Here is an 18,108-nt window from a genome sequence, read left to right on the forward strand (position 1 = left end):
CCCCTTTGGCCTTACAAGCTCCCCTCGGGTGTTCACAAAAGTGATGGCGGTGGTTGCAGCTCATCTGCACAGATCAGGGGTTTCAGTCTTCCCCTATCTCGTCGACTGGTCGTTAAAGGCAGGCCGCCCCACACAGTTGTCTTCCACCTCCAGACTACAGCCGACCTCCTGCATTTTCTGGGGTTCTCCATCAACCTGCCAAAGTCGCACTAGGTTCCCTCTCAGAGGTACGTCTTCATCTGAGCAGTTCTGGACACGCCGTTTCGGGTCTATCCTTCCAAACAGCGTGTCTGGGACTTTCGTGCTATGATTCCGATCTTTCAGCCCTTGTCCCGGGTTTCGATCAGGACGACCTTGAGGCTGCTGAGCCTCATGGCCTCCTGCATCCTGCTCACCAACCTTGCCAAATGGCATATGCGGGCTCTGCAGTGGGATCTGAAGTTCCAGTGAGCGCAGCATCAGGGGAACCTGTCCGACTACGTCCAGATGTCAGAGGGCACTGCACAACAATTGTAGTTGTGGCTCACGAATCATCATCGGGTCAGCGGCAGATCCCTCTCCCTTCCCCAACCGGAGTACACAGTGGTGATGGATGCGTCCCTCCCGGGTTGGGGTGGCCATATGGGAGAGGTGGAGATCAGAGGCCTCTAGTCTCTGGCGGAGTCCCAGCTCCATATTAACCTTCTGGAGCTTAGGGCGATCCGGCTTGCACTGAAGGCATTCCTTTCCTCTGTCAAGGGGAAGGTGGTGCAGGTGTTCACAGACAACACCACCGCCATGTGGTATTGCAACAAACAGTGCGGGGTGGGGTCGTGGACCCTATGTCAGGAGGCTCTGCGCCTCTGGACTTGGCTGGAACGTCAAGGCATTTTTTTAACGGTTCAACGCCTGGCAGGTTCTTTGAACGCCAGGGCGGACAAGCTCAGCCGCCGGTGCATGATGGATCACGAATGGCGTCTTCACTTGGAGGTGGTGCAAGTCTTTTTCAACAGTGGGGAGAGCCTTAGTTAGATCTGTTCGCCACTGAAGAGAACACTCAATGTCAGCTGTTCTGCTCGTTGGAATTTCCATGGCGGCACTCGCTCGACGGCGCTTTTCGTCGTGAGTGGAGCTGCGGTGTATTGTACACCACTTCTACCCAGAGTAATCTGAAGGAGTAAGCTGAAGGAGATCAGGCACGACCGGGCCCAAGTCATTCTTGTGGCACCAGACTGGGCTTGAAGAGTTTGGTATCCCTAGCTACTCAGTATGAGCGTGGATCCCCTCATCCTGCTGCCTCTTCGGGAGGATCTTCTGTCGCAGCAGCAGGGGACGGTCCTCCACCCTAACCCGTCCAGCCTCCACCTACATGTGTGGAGATTGAGCGGTGACAGTTGATTCCATTTGACTTAGCTCCTGAAGTCTGTGATGTCAATCTGGCAGCCAGGCATCCCTCCGCTAAATCGGTATACACCTGCAAGTGGAACAAAGTTGTGGCATGGTGCACAGCAAAGGCTGTGGATCCCCTTTCTGTCCCTCTTTCAGAGGTCCTTTTGTCCCTTCTTTCTCTAGCCCGGCAGGGCATCAATGGCTACCTATTTGCAATTTCGGCCTTTCCCAGGCTCCCTGATCAGCCCTCTCTTTTCAAGTCCCCTGTTAATAGATTTCTCAAAGGCATTACTCACCTTTTCCCTCCTATTCCGTTTGTGATGCCACAGTGGGACTTGAATCTGGTACTTACTTTTTGATGTGCGCTCCCTTTGAGCCACTCCACAACTGTCCTCTTCGTTTGTTGACTTTGAAGACTGCTTTCCTGGTTAGTATCACCTCTGCTGAGTGAGCTCAAGGCTCTTTCTAGTAAGCCTCCTTTTCTATCAATCCATCCGGACAAGGTTGTGCTTCGCACTCGTCCTTCCTTCTTGCCAAAAGTGGTCACTGCCTTTCAAATTGGGCAGACTATCACCTTTCCCACTTTCTTTCCACCTCCGCACCCTTCCAGAGAGGAAGAGAGGCTCCACCATCTGGACCCAAAACGTGCGCTTTCTATCTGAACCGCACATAACAGTTCCGGGTGGATGACCACCTCTTTGTTGGCTACTTGGGCGCCAAGAAACCGGACTGTGCACAAGAGGACTCTCCCGCAGTGTCGTCTTCTATATCAAAGCCTGTTATTCTCTGGCTAAAAAGGAACCTCATGTGGGGTTGCGCATCCATTCTACCAGGGCTACAGCAGCTACTACTGCATTGGGACGTGGTGTCCCCCTGCAAGACATCTGTCAGGCAGGTGAGTGGGCTTCCCTGCACACTTTTACCAAGCATTATTGCCTTGACAGTCAAGTCCGGAGAGACGGCTTCCTTGGCCGTTCTGTTCTCCGTGACTTTATGTTGTGATCTTTGTTCGCAGACCCACCTCCGGGGTTGGTATTGCTGGGCTATCTATTCTATTCTAAGGTAAGGAATCTATTACTAACGTGTCTCTTTCAGATGCACAAGTTACACACTTGTGTAACAATATATCTGTAAGAGACATTAGTTAGTGATAGATTCCTTACTGCCCCACCAATCCCCCCTGTTCTGCGAACTGCTTACTAGGGTTAAGATCATTCCTTTCAGGGCCCTAGTTTTAATGCACCTGTGGTCAGTATCTTGCATGGCTGTGCATTCCTGGCGCGGAAAGTCATGTACAGAACTGACGTCGGCGCGTGTGGAGGATTCTAAGTAGCTCAGGCAACGTCATTTCGGCGACTACGACACCAGCGATTTACGAAGAGCCGTACGACGACGCATACCGATGCGTAAGGGTACTGCTGACAAAAAACCTTTCTGGATCCAGTCGGACGCCTGGGGATATTCCAAGGTAAGGAATCTATCACTAACTAATGTCTCTTACAGATATATCATTACACAAGTAACTTGTACTTTAGGTGTAAAGTGTCAGCTCCTCCCTCTCACCCTGGTCAGGATGACCCATCAACATGCAGATGGCTATTCAGTCTTACCTATCCTTCCTTTCTGTGTGCCTATCTAGAGGGAATGCAGGAAGCCAGATGTCACCCGCTACCAGACGTGTATTGCAGAGGCAGGCAGAACCCACCAAATGGTTCAAGTAAGAAAATACCAACTTTCTGAAAGTGGCATTTTGAGAACTGCAATTTAAAAACTAACTTCACAATCAGTTGTGTTTTTAAATTGTTAGTCCAGGGACACCAAATGTGGGTTTCCCATCTCTTCCCAATTGGAAATTACACTTATAAAATGTAATAAGGCAATCCAAATGTTAACCTACAGAGAGTTAGACCTTGCAATAGTGAATAATGAATTTAAGTGTATTTCACTACCAGGACATGTAACATTTTAAAGTACATGTTCTAATTTTTAAATTTACTGCACCCAGCTCATGGCTTGTCCACGACCTACCTTAGGGGTGACCATTATGTAATAAAATGGAAGGTTTGGACCTGGCAAGTAGGTGAACTTGACAGATCTCAAAGGTACTTTAGAACTGTACACACAGGTTCTGCAGTGCCAGGCCTGAAAGATGTTTAAAGCGCTACTTAAGTGGATGGCACAATCAGTGCTGCAATCACACTCCAGGATATGTCCTAAGTCTTACATTGGGCATGTTCCTGTACCCCACCTTTAATGGCTTAGGCAATGTTGCACAGATAAAGCCAAATCAGATAAAACCAATTGATGGCAAAAGTGTCTGTATGCAGATCTATCACCTGTGTATGTAGGTCACTGCAGACCACCCCATTTTCCTACTGCATCTGCACTAGGTGTGCATCAGTAGCTTGGACCTGTACTTAGTCCATTCCTTCCACCGAAATGTGGTTGCATTGTACTCACAAGTACTGGTTTGTAAGACCTCTTAAGATTCTATGATTGATCGTAATGCATCCAGAGCGTTTTTGTTCATCATCGTTCCTGGAAAGTTCAGCACGTTACCTCATTGCCCAACAACCTGTTTCATCAACCTTATTTTTTCTCTGCAGCAGTGACAGACTGTTTATATTCCAAATTAGGAGCCTCTTGGTCAGAATAAAGTTGCATTTTTCCACCAAAATGCCTACTCCATTCTCATGTAATGCTTCCGGCCCTAAGGTGTTTGAAACATCATGTTGCATTAATGGTAAAAGCAGAAAGGCAAAGGCAGAGGCAAAGACCATACCAACCAGAGCAAAAGGCTACCCACATAAATACTGCCGCAGTGAGTCATCACTTCTGTAGAGGCTTGAGAGTTCTAAGTAATAAGGGAGATCTTTCCACGTTATATGTTCTAAAATATCGCCCTGATAGGAACAGTGTGGCTTGGCCTTTACAACAGTTTGGCTTTGCTGTCAGTTATTTCTTAGTCTTCAGCATACATATAAGTTAGGCATAGCCTTGATTGTTGTGTAATTCTACTTGGGAAACTTTCTGGCGCTATCGAAATAGGTGAATTTTGTCAGCAATATGTAGATGAGCAGCGTGGTACCCACTGTGAAGCCCCTTTATGTTCCAACAGTCTAGATTTGGAAGGATACAGACCACCTAAAGGAATCATGGAACATTTATACCTAAAGACTAAAGTTAAATTCAGCATCCTTTGATGAGTATTTATTTATTTTGAACTTTTTTTATCATAAATATTTCTTAGACTTTATAATTGTATGTGACACTTAAGAACTTTACAGGTAGTTATAATATAAACCACCAATGGGGTAGGTGGTAGATGAATAACCGGTCAGTACAAGGGAATAAAGTCATTTAAATAATATGTATTGACCTGTTTTTGAAGTCCAATTCAAAAAGGTAAACTTACACTTTTGTGTAAGTTTACAATTTTTCTTGTATTCAAAAACTACAAGTCAATAGTACGTTTGTGACTGTAGAGACTCTGCTGTCGTAAACCTCTGCACATAAAAGTACTATCTTTTAATGTGCGGAGTTATCCACCCCATCTGCAGAATCTCTTCAGAAGTAAACATACTATTTACTCGTAGTTTGTGAATACAAAAAAAGAAAAGTGACACAGAAATAAAAGTTTACCTTTGTAAAATCAGGTCCTGAATGTTTATGATTTTAGAGGATTTTCTCAAACACTTAATACCCCTAAGACCAGGTATGCGGATGATAGAACATTTTAAATCCTTCATCTGACAAGGAATTTGAATTGTTAGCTTCGCTCTTAAATTGTCATTTGCCTTTGGGGTTGAGCTTGATAGGTGCTTAGAATTCTACTGGTCTTTTATTAGTTCCAAAAGAAGCCAGTGGCAATTGTAACACTCAGGTCTTGTCAGAGGATATGAAATAAGTAAGAAATGATTATCTAGTTTTCTCAAAATTCATTGTGTAAAGAGCTGTTTCAGTAACGCACAAAAATACTTTCGTATCTATCAAATATGTGTGAGCTGACTATTTTTTGGCATTTAATCCAATGAATCAACTTTTTTTTCTTCTTTTTTTTTTTACAGATGTAGCAGTCACATCCACCCCAGTCACCGCATTCTATCATGGCTGCATGACGATCAAGATGAACGAGAAGGCATTGGACTTGGACGATGCTATATACAAGCATAGTGACATCACATCCCACTCATGTCCTCCAGTTGACACAGGGAAATAGTCTTTTGTGCCATATTTGTTTTGCTTGCCATGGACAATATTTGAAAGAAAGAGGATAGACATTTAGACGTCCAGTTCTAAGTGAATGGTCCAGTTGAAGAATGAAGTTACCTAGGAGCTACTGATCTTCCCCTTGTCAGCATGATCCTATTAATTTTTCTGGTTGAAGTTTGTAATATATTTGTAAATAGTTTAAGAGACTAATATTAACTATGAGAGAAATCTAGCTACTTTATAACGTGCATAAAGTGGATGTTGGGACTGCAAGTGTCAAAAGTGGATACCTAAAATGTTTGAATGTATGGTTAAATGTCAACAAATCTTGAGAGAAAGTGTTCTGTACTCTTTTTATTACCAAACTCTGCTTCCCGTTTCACAAAACGAAAAAGCACAAATATGTAAATAAAATGTTTTTAACTAAGAGGTAAAACCGAAGCTTGTTTAATTAGTAATCTGTGACACTAAAAGGCATCAAACAAAGGTCCGGATATTCGGAGAAACAATAAATGTGTTTTGCGAGGGAATGTGAAGCAAAACATCGTTCATTTAAGTTAATCATTTAATGTTCTAACTCTTACATTCATCCTAGCTTAGTACATCAGTACTGTTATATGTCTTCAGCAGAACATTATTTTCAATCTTCAGTTAAACTGATAGGTAGAAACGACAGCGCACTGCAGAAAATGGCAAAGACTGAACCAGGAAGAAGAATTCCTCGTGGCCTCGTCCGTTCCGACTCTGTATTATTAGCAAATATCATTCACTTACTCAAAGTATCTTGTATCGTGAGTACCTATTGGCTCTTCTCCAGTATCATTACCCCTTACTTGAAATTGTCAACACTTCTGTTTGGATGGAAAAGCACCTCACACAGTGATGGGCATGTACCCCTGCACTGAGTGCCCCAATTGGAATGATATCTGGATCCCTGATAATGGTTTTTGTTGTCATGGGTTTACACGTATCATGCGTGTGAGCTTTGCCATAGGCTTGTTTCATCGATTGGGGTCTTTTTTGGACTGAGAGGGGCACCCAAAGCTCTACCCTTATAATTGTGAAATGTTACTGCCTTTACCAGGAGTTAAGCAGCAGGAGCGTGGTGGTGGCAGCATACTGTGTAGCGATCAGTAAGAGTGAACATACCTTTTTACCTGTGTCACTATAGTGAGGCCTACAGGCTCCCTTATTTATAGTTCCGCTGCTGTGTGCTTAACTCACACTTGGCCTACATCGGTTTGGTGTATAGAGCTGCACGGTGCGTGTGTGTTATGCATGTGCAGGGTGTATGTGTGCCTGTGGATGGTACAATACAGAAGATTTTGGGCTCCAGTTTGGGAGACTCTGGGCTAACTGAAGGAACACAAGGAGGTAGAGGAATATCCACAAACACATTTTTTGATTGTTGCATTCCTATGAGCTGAGTTGAACACTCTGGAGGAAGGGAGAGCCTGGCTCTGCATTGCACTTCGAAAGGTGCTTTGATACAGACTGAGGTCACTTGGAAGGGGCATGGGTACATCTCAGGACAGAGATGGGGCTGATGAGGGAATCATAAAGAGTAGGGCTGAAGTCCTGGGGTATCCTTTTGAAACGCATATCACTCTGGCCAACAACCAGGTGTGAACCTTTTGCCACTCCCACGGCCTGGGTTGTGGGGCTATCAGATTTGAAGTCGCTCCTGCTATGACTGACTACTTTCTGGAGGAAAGGGCAGAGCAGAGGAGAGGGCACTTCAAAAGGAAGCAGACCTCAACATAAAACTTCATAGATGCTGGACCTGATTCACAAAGATAAACTTACAATTTTGTGTAAGTTTACAATTTATTACTGTTCACAAAGATATTTTACTAGTTGTATCTTTACAACTGCAGAATCTCCGCACATAAAAAAGGACTGTCCTATTTTTTTATGTGCAGAGACTCCACAGTCATAAATATGCTTCTAGTAAAATGCTTTTGTAAAGAGCAAACAATGGCAGGTGGGGCCACTTTGAGGATTTCTGCCGTACTGATCATGCCGTAGCCTGTGTATGGATTGAAGGGGGCGCTGTGAAGATTGCTGCTGTGTCTTTCGGGCCACAGCTTGTGTACAGGATGAGTTTGGTTACCCTGTATGCCAAAGGGACAACGGGACAAGATGAGGAGTGTCCTCTGGTTAAGACCAGTGTACTTAGGAGGCCACTGAGAGGGCCCAACTCCTGACCGATGACAAGGAGTGTTGCACCGCCACTTGAGGAGAGGATCTCAAGAAACTTACCGGAAGCGTAGGAGCATCTAGTATCCCCCAGCCGCTACCTCCGCAGGACCATGTTTGAGGAACTCAAGGACACCTGACCGCTCCCCTCCCGGGTCACTTGTAAAGTGCCTCTGGAGCTTCAGTACCTTTGAAGGGGGCGCCTTCAGAAACTTTGATCGATCAGATACTGTTGGTGCGGGTAAGACTGATTATCAGCCCGGACGTTGCGGGGGAACTTACCTACCATATAGCTCTCTGGTGCTTGAAAACTCTTCACTTTCATAAAAAGTCAGAGTGGGATTCCGCAGACTCAGACTACTAGTGGGGCTTAACCTGAATGTTGCCTTCAGTAAATGGGGAATAGCCACCAGCTAGAGGGGAGTGGGAGTCAGGAACCTGCTTTTGAAACACTAGAACCCTGACCTCTCGGGCCTGTGTGCATTGTTTGTGAATTTGTACTCTGGATGCATAGTAGGTCGAGCCCTGGGACATCAGTATTAAAAGGCTTCAACTCCCACGGACGGGCCTAAAAACCCCTACTTGCCACATGACCATCTGAACAAGGTTCTGACAACTTTCTTGCAATTCATCTTTAAAGTGGGTAAAAAATGTCCTGTTTGTAGAAATCCACCTTGTACCCAATAACCTCAAAAGTATCACTGGTCGATAACTGATCATTCCCTTCAGAAGAAGGTCATAAAAAAGAACGCACTGCAACTCCAACACCATGTTGACTGTCAGACTTCTTGCAAGTCATCACTACAACACCAACATGGCTAACCCTACAAGTCTTCGATGGTGGGCACTGAATAATACTCAAGTATATCAGTCATTTGAGCATGTTTTGACCCAGTGTGCCTGCAAACAATTTTGCGTTAATGATGGCATCCTTAATTTGGATATACAAAAAGTGTATTCCAGGTGAGTTATCCTTGTTTCTTAAAGATCTGGCTCGCGGACATTAAGAATTTGATTTTTTTCTTAAGAATTCTTCTGTCTACAGATTCTTCACCTTTTGAATTTCCCCAGGCATCATTCATTCAGTTATGGGAGAAGGACGATCTAACATGGTGGTGCTACAAAGAGGCCTATAGGTTCGCTGTGGCCAACACACTGTCTTTGTTTTAACTATCATTATTACCAAACAGTAAAATTAGCGCATAGGTATGTTTTGCGTGAAGATAGATAGTTTCCCTAAAGATGTTTTATACCATTAGTTTAATTTCTAATGTTTGGAATTTGCATAGTTTGAGGGGCAATGGGAGGGTGTAGGTTAAACAAGAGAATGGGATAGGAGAGGTAAGTAAGGGATACAAGGAAGGAAAAGGGTGACACCGTTTGGTTAACTGCAAAACTGGATGTCTTTCTTTGCTTAACTGTATATTATGAGATTTTAATTGCAGCTCTATAATATTACCGATCATTGGTTTGCCCCTGAGATAAACCACTGTTACACACTTATAGCTTCTTCACACTGACAAGGAGCACCATCAATTACCATTGTGACTCCCTCCTGCCTGTGGACATAACAATGCAAAGCCACAGCAATGTGCTACCCCATAGTGCTGATGTTGCTTTCTTTTTGTCTGCGCCCGAAGACTAGGATCTGGAGCTCCAATCCTTCCAATTTCAGTTTTTCACCAAATTCTCACATTTCTAAACAGTCTCTGGCAGTTCGAAGGGGTGTCGCCCCCAAAGAGAATAGGTTTGAAGCCACGCTGTGCACGTAGGAGCAGATGTTGATGACGGACCCACATGATGTCCACTTCTGATGCCTTGGGCTCAAGCAGGACTCTAAGTTGTGCAACAGGTGTTCCTTGATGTATCCAAAGCCCATCATAAAGCTCAAACTCTGTTATAAAATAGAAGAAGCAAGGCCGTTCTTGGTCGATATACTTTGTCAGTTCGAGCAAACGTGAACTCAAAAGACAAGTCTATGTACAAGTCAAGAACGAAACACAAGAAGTACAACCGATTCCCTTATCAGCTCAGTCTGCTTACTTGAGATGTGTCCAGGCCCGTTCCTTGTGATCTATCACTGAATCAGGGAGCAGTCTTTTTACGTGTAAAAAAAGTCTCTTCCTTTTCCCTCCAGTGTGTGTCCCTCTCAACTCACAGGAATACACAATACAAAAATATGTCTTCGGGGATTCTACTCGCGTCTTCACCAGGGAGGCCGAGACTTCACAAAATGCAACTGAGGGTCCTCCATACAATGTACCATTTTAGGCATTCTCTCAGTATACGTTCACAGCATACATTGGGTCCAGCGCTTTTTACCTCTATCTATTATACACTTACATAGACAAATGCATTTAGTACACACTCAATTGGTGCACACTGTTCAGCAATGAAGCTTTTCTATCTTTAACGAAGGTGTGTCATTTACACACACACACACACACACACACTGCCAGCAGACACAATCACTGTGTGTGCTACACTTCACCCTTCAATTATTGTACTTCGCACAAGCACACATACTCCCAGCACATGCTTTCCCTGCGCAATCACTGCGCAGCACTACATCTCTCATTTCATTAATTCCTCTCAGGCATATATACACCCAATACATATACTGACCACACATACACTGCACAGTACTGCTCCATCATTGTACTGTACCCTTACCAGGAACATATACCACCAGTGCAGAGTCATTACTCCTTAGCAGCCCTCCACATCTTACCGGATTTTGGCCACGGTTGAGTTAAGCACACAGCAGTGGAACATCTACAAGGTAAGTGACCCTGTAGGCCTCACCCCAGCGACACAGGGTAAAAAAGTCCTGTTCACTACTACTGATACTACATGGTATGTTGCCTCCACCGCATTCGTGCTGCTTACCGCCCAGTGAAGGTGGTGGCCTTCCATCACTATGAGGGTAGCGTCTTGAGCAACAAGACCGTAGTCCGTGAGACAGACCTGTGTCTTGGCATACACGCATTATCCGTGTTTGCCTATGACAAAACAAAAATCATTAGGGTTCCAGACAACACTACTGCGAGGCACTCAGGTTAGGGGTACACGTCTTTTCCTTGCAGAGGATATAGCTTTAGGTACGTTTACAGACATCAGTGCTACAGCTCACTCACTCTGGTTATTCTTTTTTGCTTCCTAGTTTCTTCAACAATACAAGATCTTAGAGGATACACAAGGGGCATCACATATTGCAAGTGACAACCTTATCAGCCTATACAGAAACCCATGCCTACTTTTCAAAATGGCACTGGTAGAGGATGTTCCAAGGGATGAGGCCATCAACACCATTGGTGCTTTTCCTCGTCCTCTTCACCAGGCACTGTTGCCAAACCTTTTAGTTTGCCCTTAAATCTAATGTTGAGACAGGTAGGCAGCAGAATCCAGCAATGCCTGCCTTGCTGGTGCTCCATCACATCGGATCAGTGCATCCTTCATATTGTCCTAATTGGTTATGTCCTTCCTTTACTTGGTGCTCCTCTCTATATTATCCCAGTATACTCTCATTCATCAGTTGATAACACCGCGATTCCATCAGAAGTGATGATGTTGCTCATCAAAGGGGTGATCAAGCTGATACCAGAGGCAGAGAGAGAACTGGAGTATTACTCTTGATACTTTGTGGTCCTCGAAAGAGTAGGGGGCTAAGACCAATTCTGGACTTCAGACTCTTAAACTTCTGCTTTGAGTTGAGAATCGTGACACTTGCTGAGCCTCCCGAGGCCTTGGAACCCAGGGACTGCATGGTGTTCCTAGGCCTGCAGGATGTGTAGTTTCATGTACTGTTCCTATAGACTCACAGGAAGTACCACTTCCAATTTATTGTACCGCGTTTCCGACTTGCACCGTTCCCTCCGGTATTTACGAAAGTCATTATTGAAAATGGCCCTTTTTGCAGGGTTATCCCCAAACTGTTTGCTTCTTCCTCCCTTGTTGTTCCTGACCTGTGGTTGTTGGCTATAGGACTCTGGGCACTTTACCACTGCCGATCAGTGCTAAAGTAAATATGATCTCCCTGTAAATTGTTATTGTGATTGCTTATCCATGATTGGCATATTTGTTTTACCAGTAGGTCCCTAGTAAAATGCACTGAGTGTGCCAGGGCTGGTAATTCAAATCTTACTAGTGGGCCTGCAGCACTGATTGTGCCACCCACATGAGTAGCCCTAAAATGGTGTCTCAGGCCTGTCACTGCAGTGCCTGTGCGCAGTCTATGAACTGCCATGTTGTCCTGGCCAGTGTACACACTTGCCAAGCCTGACCCTTCCCTTTTCTTACAGATTGGACACCCCTATGCTAGGCCCAAGGTACCCTCCTGGGCAGGGTGCAGTGTATGTGAAAGGTAAGACATGTACTAGTGTGGGTGACATGTCCTGAAAGTGAAATACTGCCAATTTTGTTTTTCACTTTTGAAAGGCTATCTTGCCCATAGGTTAGAATGGGGAATGCTGTGTATCATATTTACCTGCATATCTTCCCATAGCGGCAAGGTAGACATATGGAATCTGGTATCCCTGAACTCATAATTTAAAAACACATCTTTTAGTGAAGATGGTTTTTTAAATTCTAAGTTTGGAAATAGCACTATCTCAAAGAAACAGGTTAGTATTAGATTCCTTACCTTAGAATATCCCCTGGCACAGACTGGATCCGGAAACTTTTGCGTAGCAGTTCCCTTGCGCGAAGGTAGGCGTCGTCTGCGGCTCCGCGTCCTTCATTGGTGCTGGGATGAGGTCGCCGGAGTACTTAGACGCCGCCCTCGCGCGCTGACGTCAGTTCTTCTTTTTTCCGCACCAGCAAGCGCCGATCCGGAAAAAGTGATACCCTTAGTAATTTTTTGACTAAACTTTTTTGATCATTTTTGATCACTTTTCGAAGTCGAACGACTCCGACGGTGCCGGTAGGGATGCCCAGGTTCAAACCCTGTGTCGACTGCAGCCGACTGATGTCGGTTAACGACCCCCATCGCCGGTGTCTTCATTGCATGGGGCCCGACCACGATGACAAGTCGTGCCCTGACTGCCGGGCATTGACGTTGAAGGCTAGGCGGTAGTGGTGCCGCAAGCGCCTCGAGCTCCGGCAGTCGGCCCCGCGCCGCTCAAGGTCCTGGACCGGTAGGAAGTCGAGGGACCGGTCGCGGGGCCGGAGTCATCACGGCTCGGAGGATCGACACCACTCCTTGAGCTCCAAGTCCTCAGGTAACAGGCACAAGAAGTCAAAGAAGCGACATCGCTCTTCCGACTCCTCCCGACGCTCGCGCAACGTGGCCGGGGGTTCGGGCGACACCGCCCACGCGGCTCCGCCGAAGCGGCGGACATCGTGCCCTGCTCCATACCCGCCGGTCCCTGGGCAGAACTCGACGCCGGAGGAGATCGAAGCCTTCCTCACGGGCATGAGGTCACTCACTCCTCTGTCGGGTTCCGCGGCGCCTTCGGGCCAAGAGGCCCCGACTGGGAGCCCAAGCGAGCCGGGTGCTTCGGCGTTGGCGACTTCGGTCCCGACGCCGCAGGGCCCCGCCGGATCCGGTTCCCGATCCGGGTCGTCACCTGACGACCTCGCCGGCACCGGTCCCCAGGGTGGCGCCGTCCCAGGACGACGGCGTCCCCTGTCCTCCCCTCAATCTGGGTCCGTCGCCGGAGCGGCGCAGCTCAACGCTGCTCTCGACGCCGATGGGAGACTTCTACTTCTAGGACACGGCCCCATTATTTTACCCTGAGTACCAGGAGATGGGTGGCGAGGCGGATTGGGAGGGGTTTGAGGACCCTCTGGCACATGAGTGCCAGTCTTATCAGGACTGGGCAGGTAAGCTAGGGGATGCCAGTGGTTTGGACACTTCACCAGACACTGGCTTTGTCTCCCCTCCTACCGTCGCTTCGGAGGAGGGGGCTGCCTATAGTGTGGTGTCTACGCGGGCGGCCAAGGCCTTATCCCTTGAACTCCCCGTCGCGGCCGTGAGACTAACCTCCTCAATGAGGTCCTTAAACCGCAAGCAAGCTCTTCGGAGCCTCTGTTGCCGTTTAATGAGGCCTTGTCTGACGTTCTTTTGGGCACCTGGTCTAGGCCCGCTACAGGTCCCCCTGTAGATAGAAACGTGGCCAGACACCACCGCCCGGCTCCAGGCGACCCTTGCTTCCTGTCCACCCACCCCACCCCCAAGAGCCTGGTCATACAGGCCTCTAACTCCCAGACCGCATTCCCGACGGCTCCTCCGATCGGGACTGCAAGAGGTACGAACAATATGGGAAGAAGATGTTCTCCTCATTGAATTTGGGGTTGCGGTCAGTTCTTGGGCCGTTATGCTCACTCTCTGTGGGACGTGCTGCCACAATGTCCGGAGGAGGCCCGGACTAAACTCGCCCAAGCCCTTGCGGAGGGTCGAGATGCAGCACGGTACTCCATCCTATGTGGGCTGGATACAACGGACTCGCTAGGCAGAGTGATGGCAACGATGGTGGCGATTCGTCGCCACACCTGGCTGAGGTCCGCCAACTTTTCGGCTGATGTCCGAAACACCCTTATGGACATGTCTTTTGATGGCCGTCGCCTCTTTGGCGACTAGGCAGACAGTGCGCTTGAAGGACTCCAGGGCTACGCCAAGTCCTTGGGCCTGTCGGCCCGTGCCAGCAGCCTGCTGCCTTTCACTCCTTTCGTGGCCAAGGAAGGGGCGCCCCCTTACGTCCTGCCAGCCACGGGCCGCAGACTAACATCCAACGCGGTGGCGGACGTGGTAACCGCCGTGGCGGTGCCCGGGGACAAAGGCGAGGCCAGTCCACATCCACCCCCGCAGCATCCGCCTCAAAGCTCTCCTAGTCCGAGCTTTCTGGGCCACCCGACGCCAGTGGGGGGCAGGTTTCGCCATCACCTCCTTCACTGATGCACCATCACTTCGGACAGGTGGGTGCTGCAAATCGTCCGAAGGGGCTACTCCCTCCCCTTCGAGGAGACCCCTCCAGCCATGACACCGCAGTACCACCACATGTCTGGGGATTACTTGGATCTTCTGCGAGAGGAAGTTACAGCCCTCTTGGCCAAGGGGGCCATCAAGCGCGTTCCTGGGCCAGAAGTAGGGTGTGGTTGTTATTCTCACTACTTTCTGGTTCCCAAGAAGGGCAAAGGGGGCCTACGCCCTATCTTGGACCTGCGGAACGTCAACGGCTTCCTCCGGAAGGAGAAGTTCAAGATGCTGACTTTGGCTCAGGTCTTAGCTGCCCTAGACCCAGGAGACTGGATGGTAGCGTTGGACTTGCAGGGCGCTTATTTCCACATTCACATCCTGCCAGTCCACCGGCGCTACCTTCGGTTCACGGTAGGCCACGAGCACTTTCAGTTTACTGTGCTCCCCTTCGACCTTACCAGCGCCCCACGGGTGTTCACGAAAGTGATGGCGGTGGTCGCAGCTCATATGCGCAGGTTGGGGGTTTCAGTCTGCCCCTACCTCGATGACTGGTTGTTGAAAGCGGGCACGCCCCAGACAGTCGTCAGCCACCTCCAGACTACAGCCGACCTCCTGCACCTGCTGGGGTTTTCCATCAATGTGCCGAAGTCACACCTGTGTCCCTCTCAGAAGCTCCTCTTCATCGGAGCGGTTCTAGACTAGGTGCAGTTTCGGGTTTATCCTCCAAAACAGTGGGTTCGGGATATTCAGGCTCTGATTCCGATCTTTCAGCCATTATCCCGAGTCTCAGTCAGGTTGACGCTGCGGCTTCTGGGGCTGATGGCCTCCTGCATCCTTCTGGTGCATCACGCGAGGTGGCGGATGCAGGCTCTGCAGTGGGACCTGAAGTTTCAGTGGGCCCAGCATCAGGGCAACTTGTCCGACCATGTCTTGATCTCGGAGGGCACTGCAAGACAGTTGCAGTGGTGGCTAACGGACCGCGATTGGGTCAGCGCCAGATCCCTCTCCCTACCCCAACCGGAGCACGTAGTTGTGATGGACGCATCCCTCCAAGGCTGGGGGGGCCACATGGGAGAGGCGGAGATCAGAGGCCTCTGGTCTCCGGCAGAGTCCCGGCCCACATCAACCTTCTGGAGCTGAGGGCGATCCGGCTTGCACTGAAGGCATTCCTCCCCTCTGTCTGGGGGAGTGTAGTGCAGGTGTTCATGGACAACACCACCGCCATGTGGTACTGCAACAAACAGGGCGGGGTGGGGTTGTGGACCCTATGCCAGGAGGCTCTGCTCCTCTGGCAGTGGCTGGAACATCAGGGCGTGACCCTGGTGGTTCAACACCTGCCAGGTTCCCTGAACGCCAGGGCGGACTAACTCAGCCGTCGGTGCATGATGGATCACAAATGGCGTCTGAACTCTGACGTGGCGCAAGGCCTCTTTCAGCAGTGGGGAGAGCCTTGGTTAGATCTATTCGCCACAGAAGAGAACGTGCAATGTCATCAGTTCTGGGCGTTTGAATTTCCAAGCCAATTCAGAAAAGGGGGTGGTGATGAACAGAGTGTCTGAATTAAGCAGACCACTCTTACCCAGTCCAAAGATCAGGGCTTGATCCATCACCGTTATTTATCTCACTGCACCATCCCAGCTCAGAACCTGGCTATATGCAAATCTGTCTGTCCCTGGCCCAGTGCATCATGGGAACAGGGCAGACTAAACTACCAAGCCAATTCTTCACCAGAAAGGAGACAAGCTACCGGGGACCGGTTTCTGGCATTTCAGCCTTCTTCGGCCCGGCTTGCTTGAATCCTGATGGTGCAGTGAGAAAGGGACTCATGTCTGAGTATACCCTGCCACACCTATAGTGGCCAAAAACGATTCAGAAAAGGGGGTGGTGATGAACAGAGTGTCTGAATTAAGCAGACCACTCTTACCCAGTCCAAAGATCAGGGCTTGATCCATCACCGTTATTTATCTCACTGCACCATCCCAGCTCAGAACCTGGCTATATGCAAATCAGTCTGTCCCTGGCCCAGTGCATCATGGGAACAGGGCAGACTAAACTACCAAGCCAATTCTTCACCAGAAAGGAGACAAGCTACCGGGGACCGGTTTCTGGCATTTCAGCCTTCTTCGGCCCGGCTTGCTTGAATCCTGATGGTGCAGTGAGAAAGGGACTCATGTCTGAGTATACCCTGCCACACCTATAGTGGCCAAAAACGATTCAGAAAAGGGGGTGGTGATGAACAGAGTGTCTGAATTAAGCAGACCACTCTTACCCAGTCCAAAGATCAGGGCTTGATCCATCACCGTTATTTATCTCACTGCCCATCCCAGCTCAGAACCTGGCTATATGCAAATCAGTCTGTCCCTGGCCCAGTGCATCATGGGAACAGGGCAGACTAAACTACCAAGCCAATTCTTCACCAGAAAGGAGACAAGCTACCGGGGACCGGTTTCTGGCATTTCAGCCTTCTTCGGCCCGGCTTGCTTGAATCCTGATGGTGCAGTGAGAAAGGGACTCATGTCTGAGTATACCCTGCCACACCTATAGTGGCCAAAAACGATTCAGAAAAGGGGGTGGTGATGAACAGAGTGTCTGAATTAGGCAGACCACTCTTACCCAGTCCAAAGATCAGGGCTTGATCCATCACGGTTATTTATCTCACTGCACCATCCCAGCTCAGAACCTGGCTATATGCAAATCAGTCTGTCCCTGGCCCAGTGCATCATGGGAACAGGGCAGACTAAACTACCAAGCCAATTCTTCACCAGAAAGGAGACAAGCTACCGGGGACCGGTTTCTGGCATTTCAGCCTTCTTCGGCCCGGCTTGCTTGAATCCTGATGGTGCAGTGAGAAAGGGACTCATGTCTGAGTATACCCTGCCACACCTATAGTGGCCAAAAACGATTCAGAAAAGGGGGTGGTGATGAACAGAGTGTCTGAATTAAGCAGACCACTCTTACCCAGTCCAAAGATCAGGGCTTGATCCATCACCGTTTTTTATCTCACTGCACCATCCCAGCTCAGAACCTGGCTATATGCAAATCAGTCTGTCCCTGGCCCAGTGCATCATGGGAACAGGGCAGACTAAACTACCAAGCCAATTCTTCACCAGAAAGGAGACAAGCTACCGGGGACCGGTTTCTGGCATTTCAGCCTTCTTCGGCCCGGCTTGCTTGAATCCTGATGGTGCAGTGAGAAAGGGACTCATGTCTGAGTATACCCTGCCACACCTATAGTGGCCAAAAACGATTCAGAAAAGGGGGTGGTGATGAACAGAGTGTCTGAATTAGGCAGACCACTCTTACCCAGTCCAAAGATCAGGGCTTGATCCATCACCGTTATTTATCTCACTGCACCATCCCAGCTCAGAACCTGGCTATATGCAAATCAGTCTGTCCCTGGCCCAGTGCATCAT

At 48.4% G+C, this 18,108-nt stretch overlaps 1 protein-coding gene across 1 annotated transcript in view; it reads left to right on the top strand.

Annotated features, from left to right (window-relative positions):
* Window positions 1-6,007, top strand: part of GAS6 (growth arrest specific 6) — a 500,934-nt gene extending 494,927 nt beyond the window's left edge. Inside the window, exon 15 of the mRNA XM_086934685.1 lies at window positions 5,436-6,007. Within this exon, the coding sequence (XP_086790811.1) occupies window positions 5,436-5,587 (152 nt within the window). The 3' untranslated portion in view covers window positions 5,588-6,007. The remainder of the gene's footprint in view (window positions 1-5,435) is intronic.
* The last annotated feature ends 12,101 nt before the right edge of the window (window positions 6,008-18,108 follow it).

Source organism: Lissotriton vulgaris, chromosome 8 (assembly GCF_964263255.1).
Source record: "Lissotriton vulgaris chromosome 8, aLisVul1.2, whole genome shotgun sequence".
Lineage (NCBI taxonomy): Eukaryota > Metazoa > Chordata > Amphibia > Caudata > Salamandridae > Lissotriton > Lissotriton vulgaris.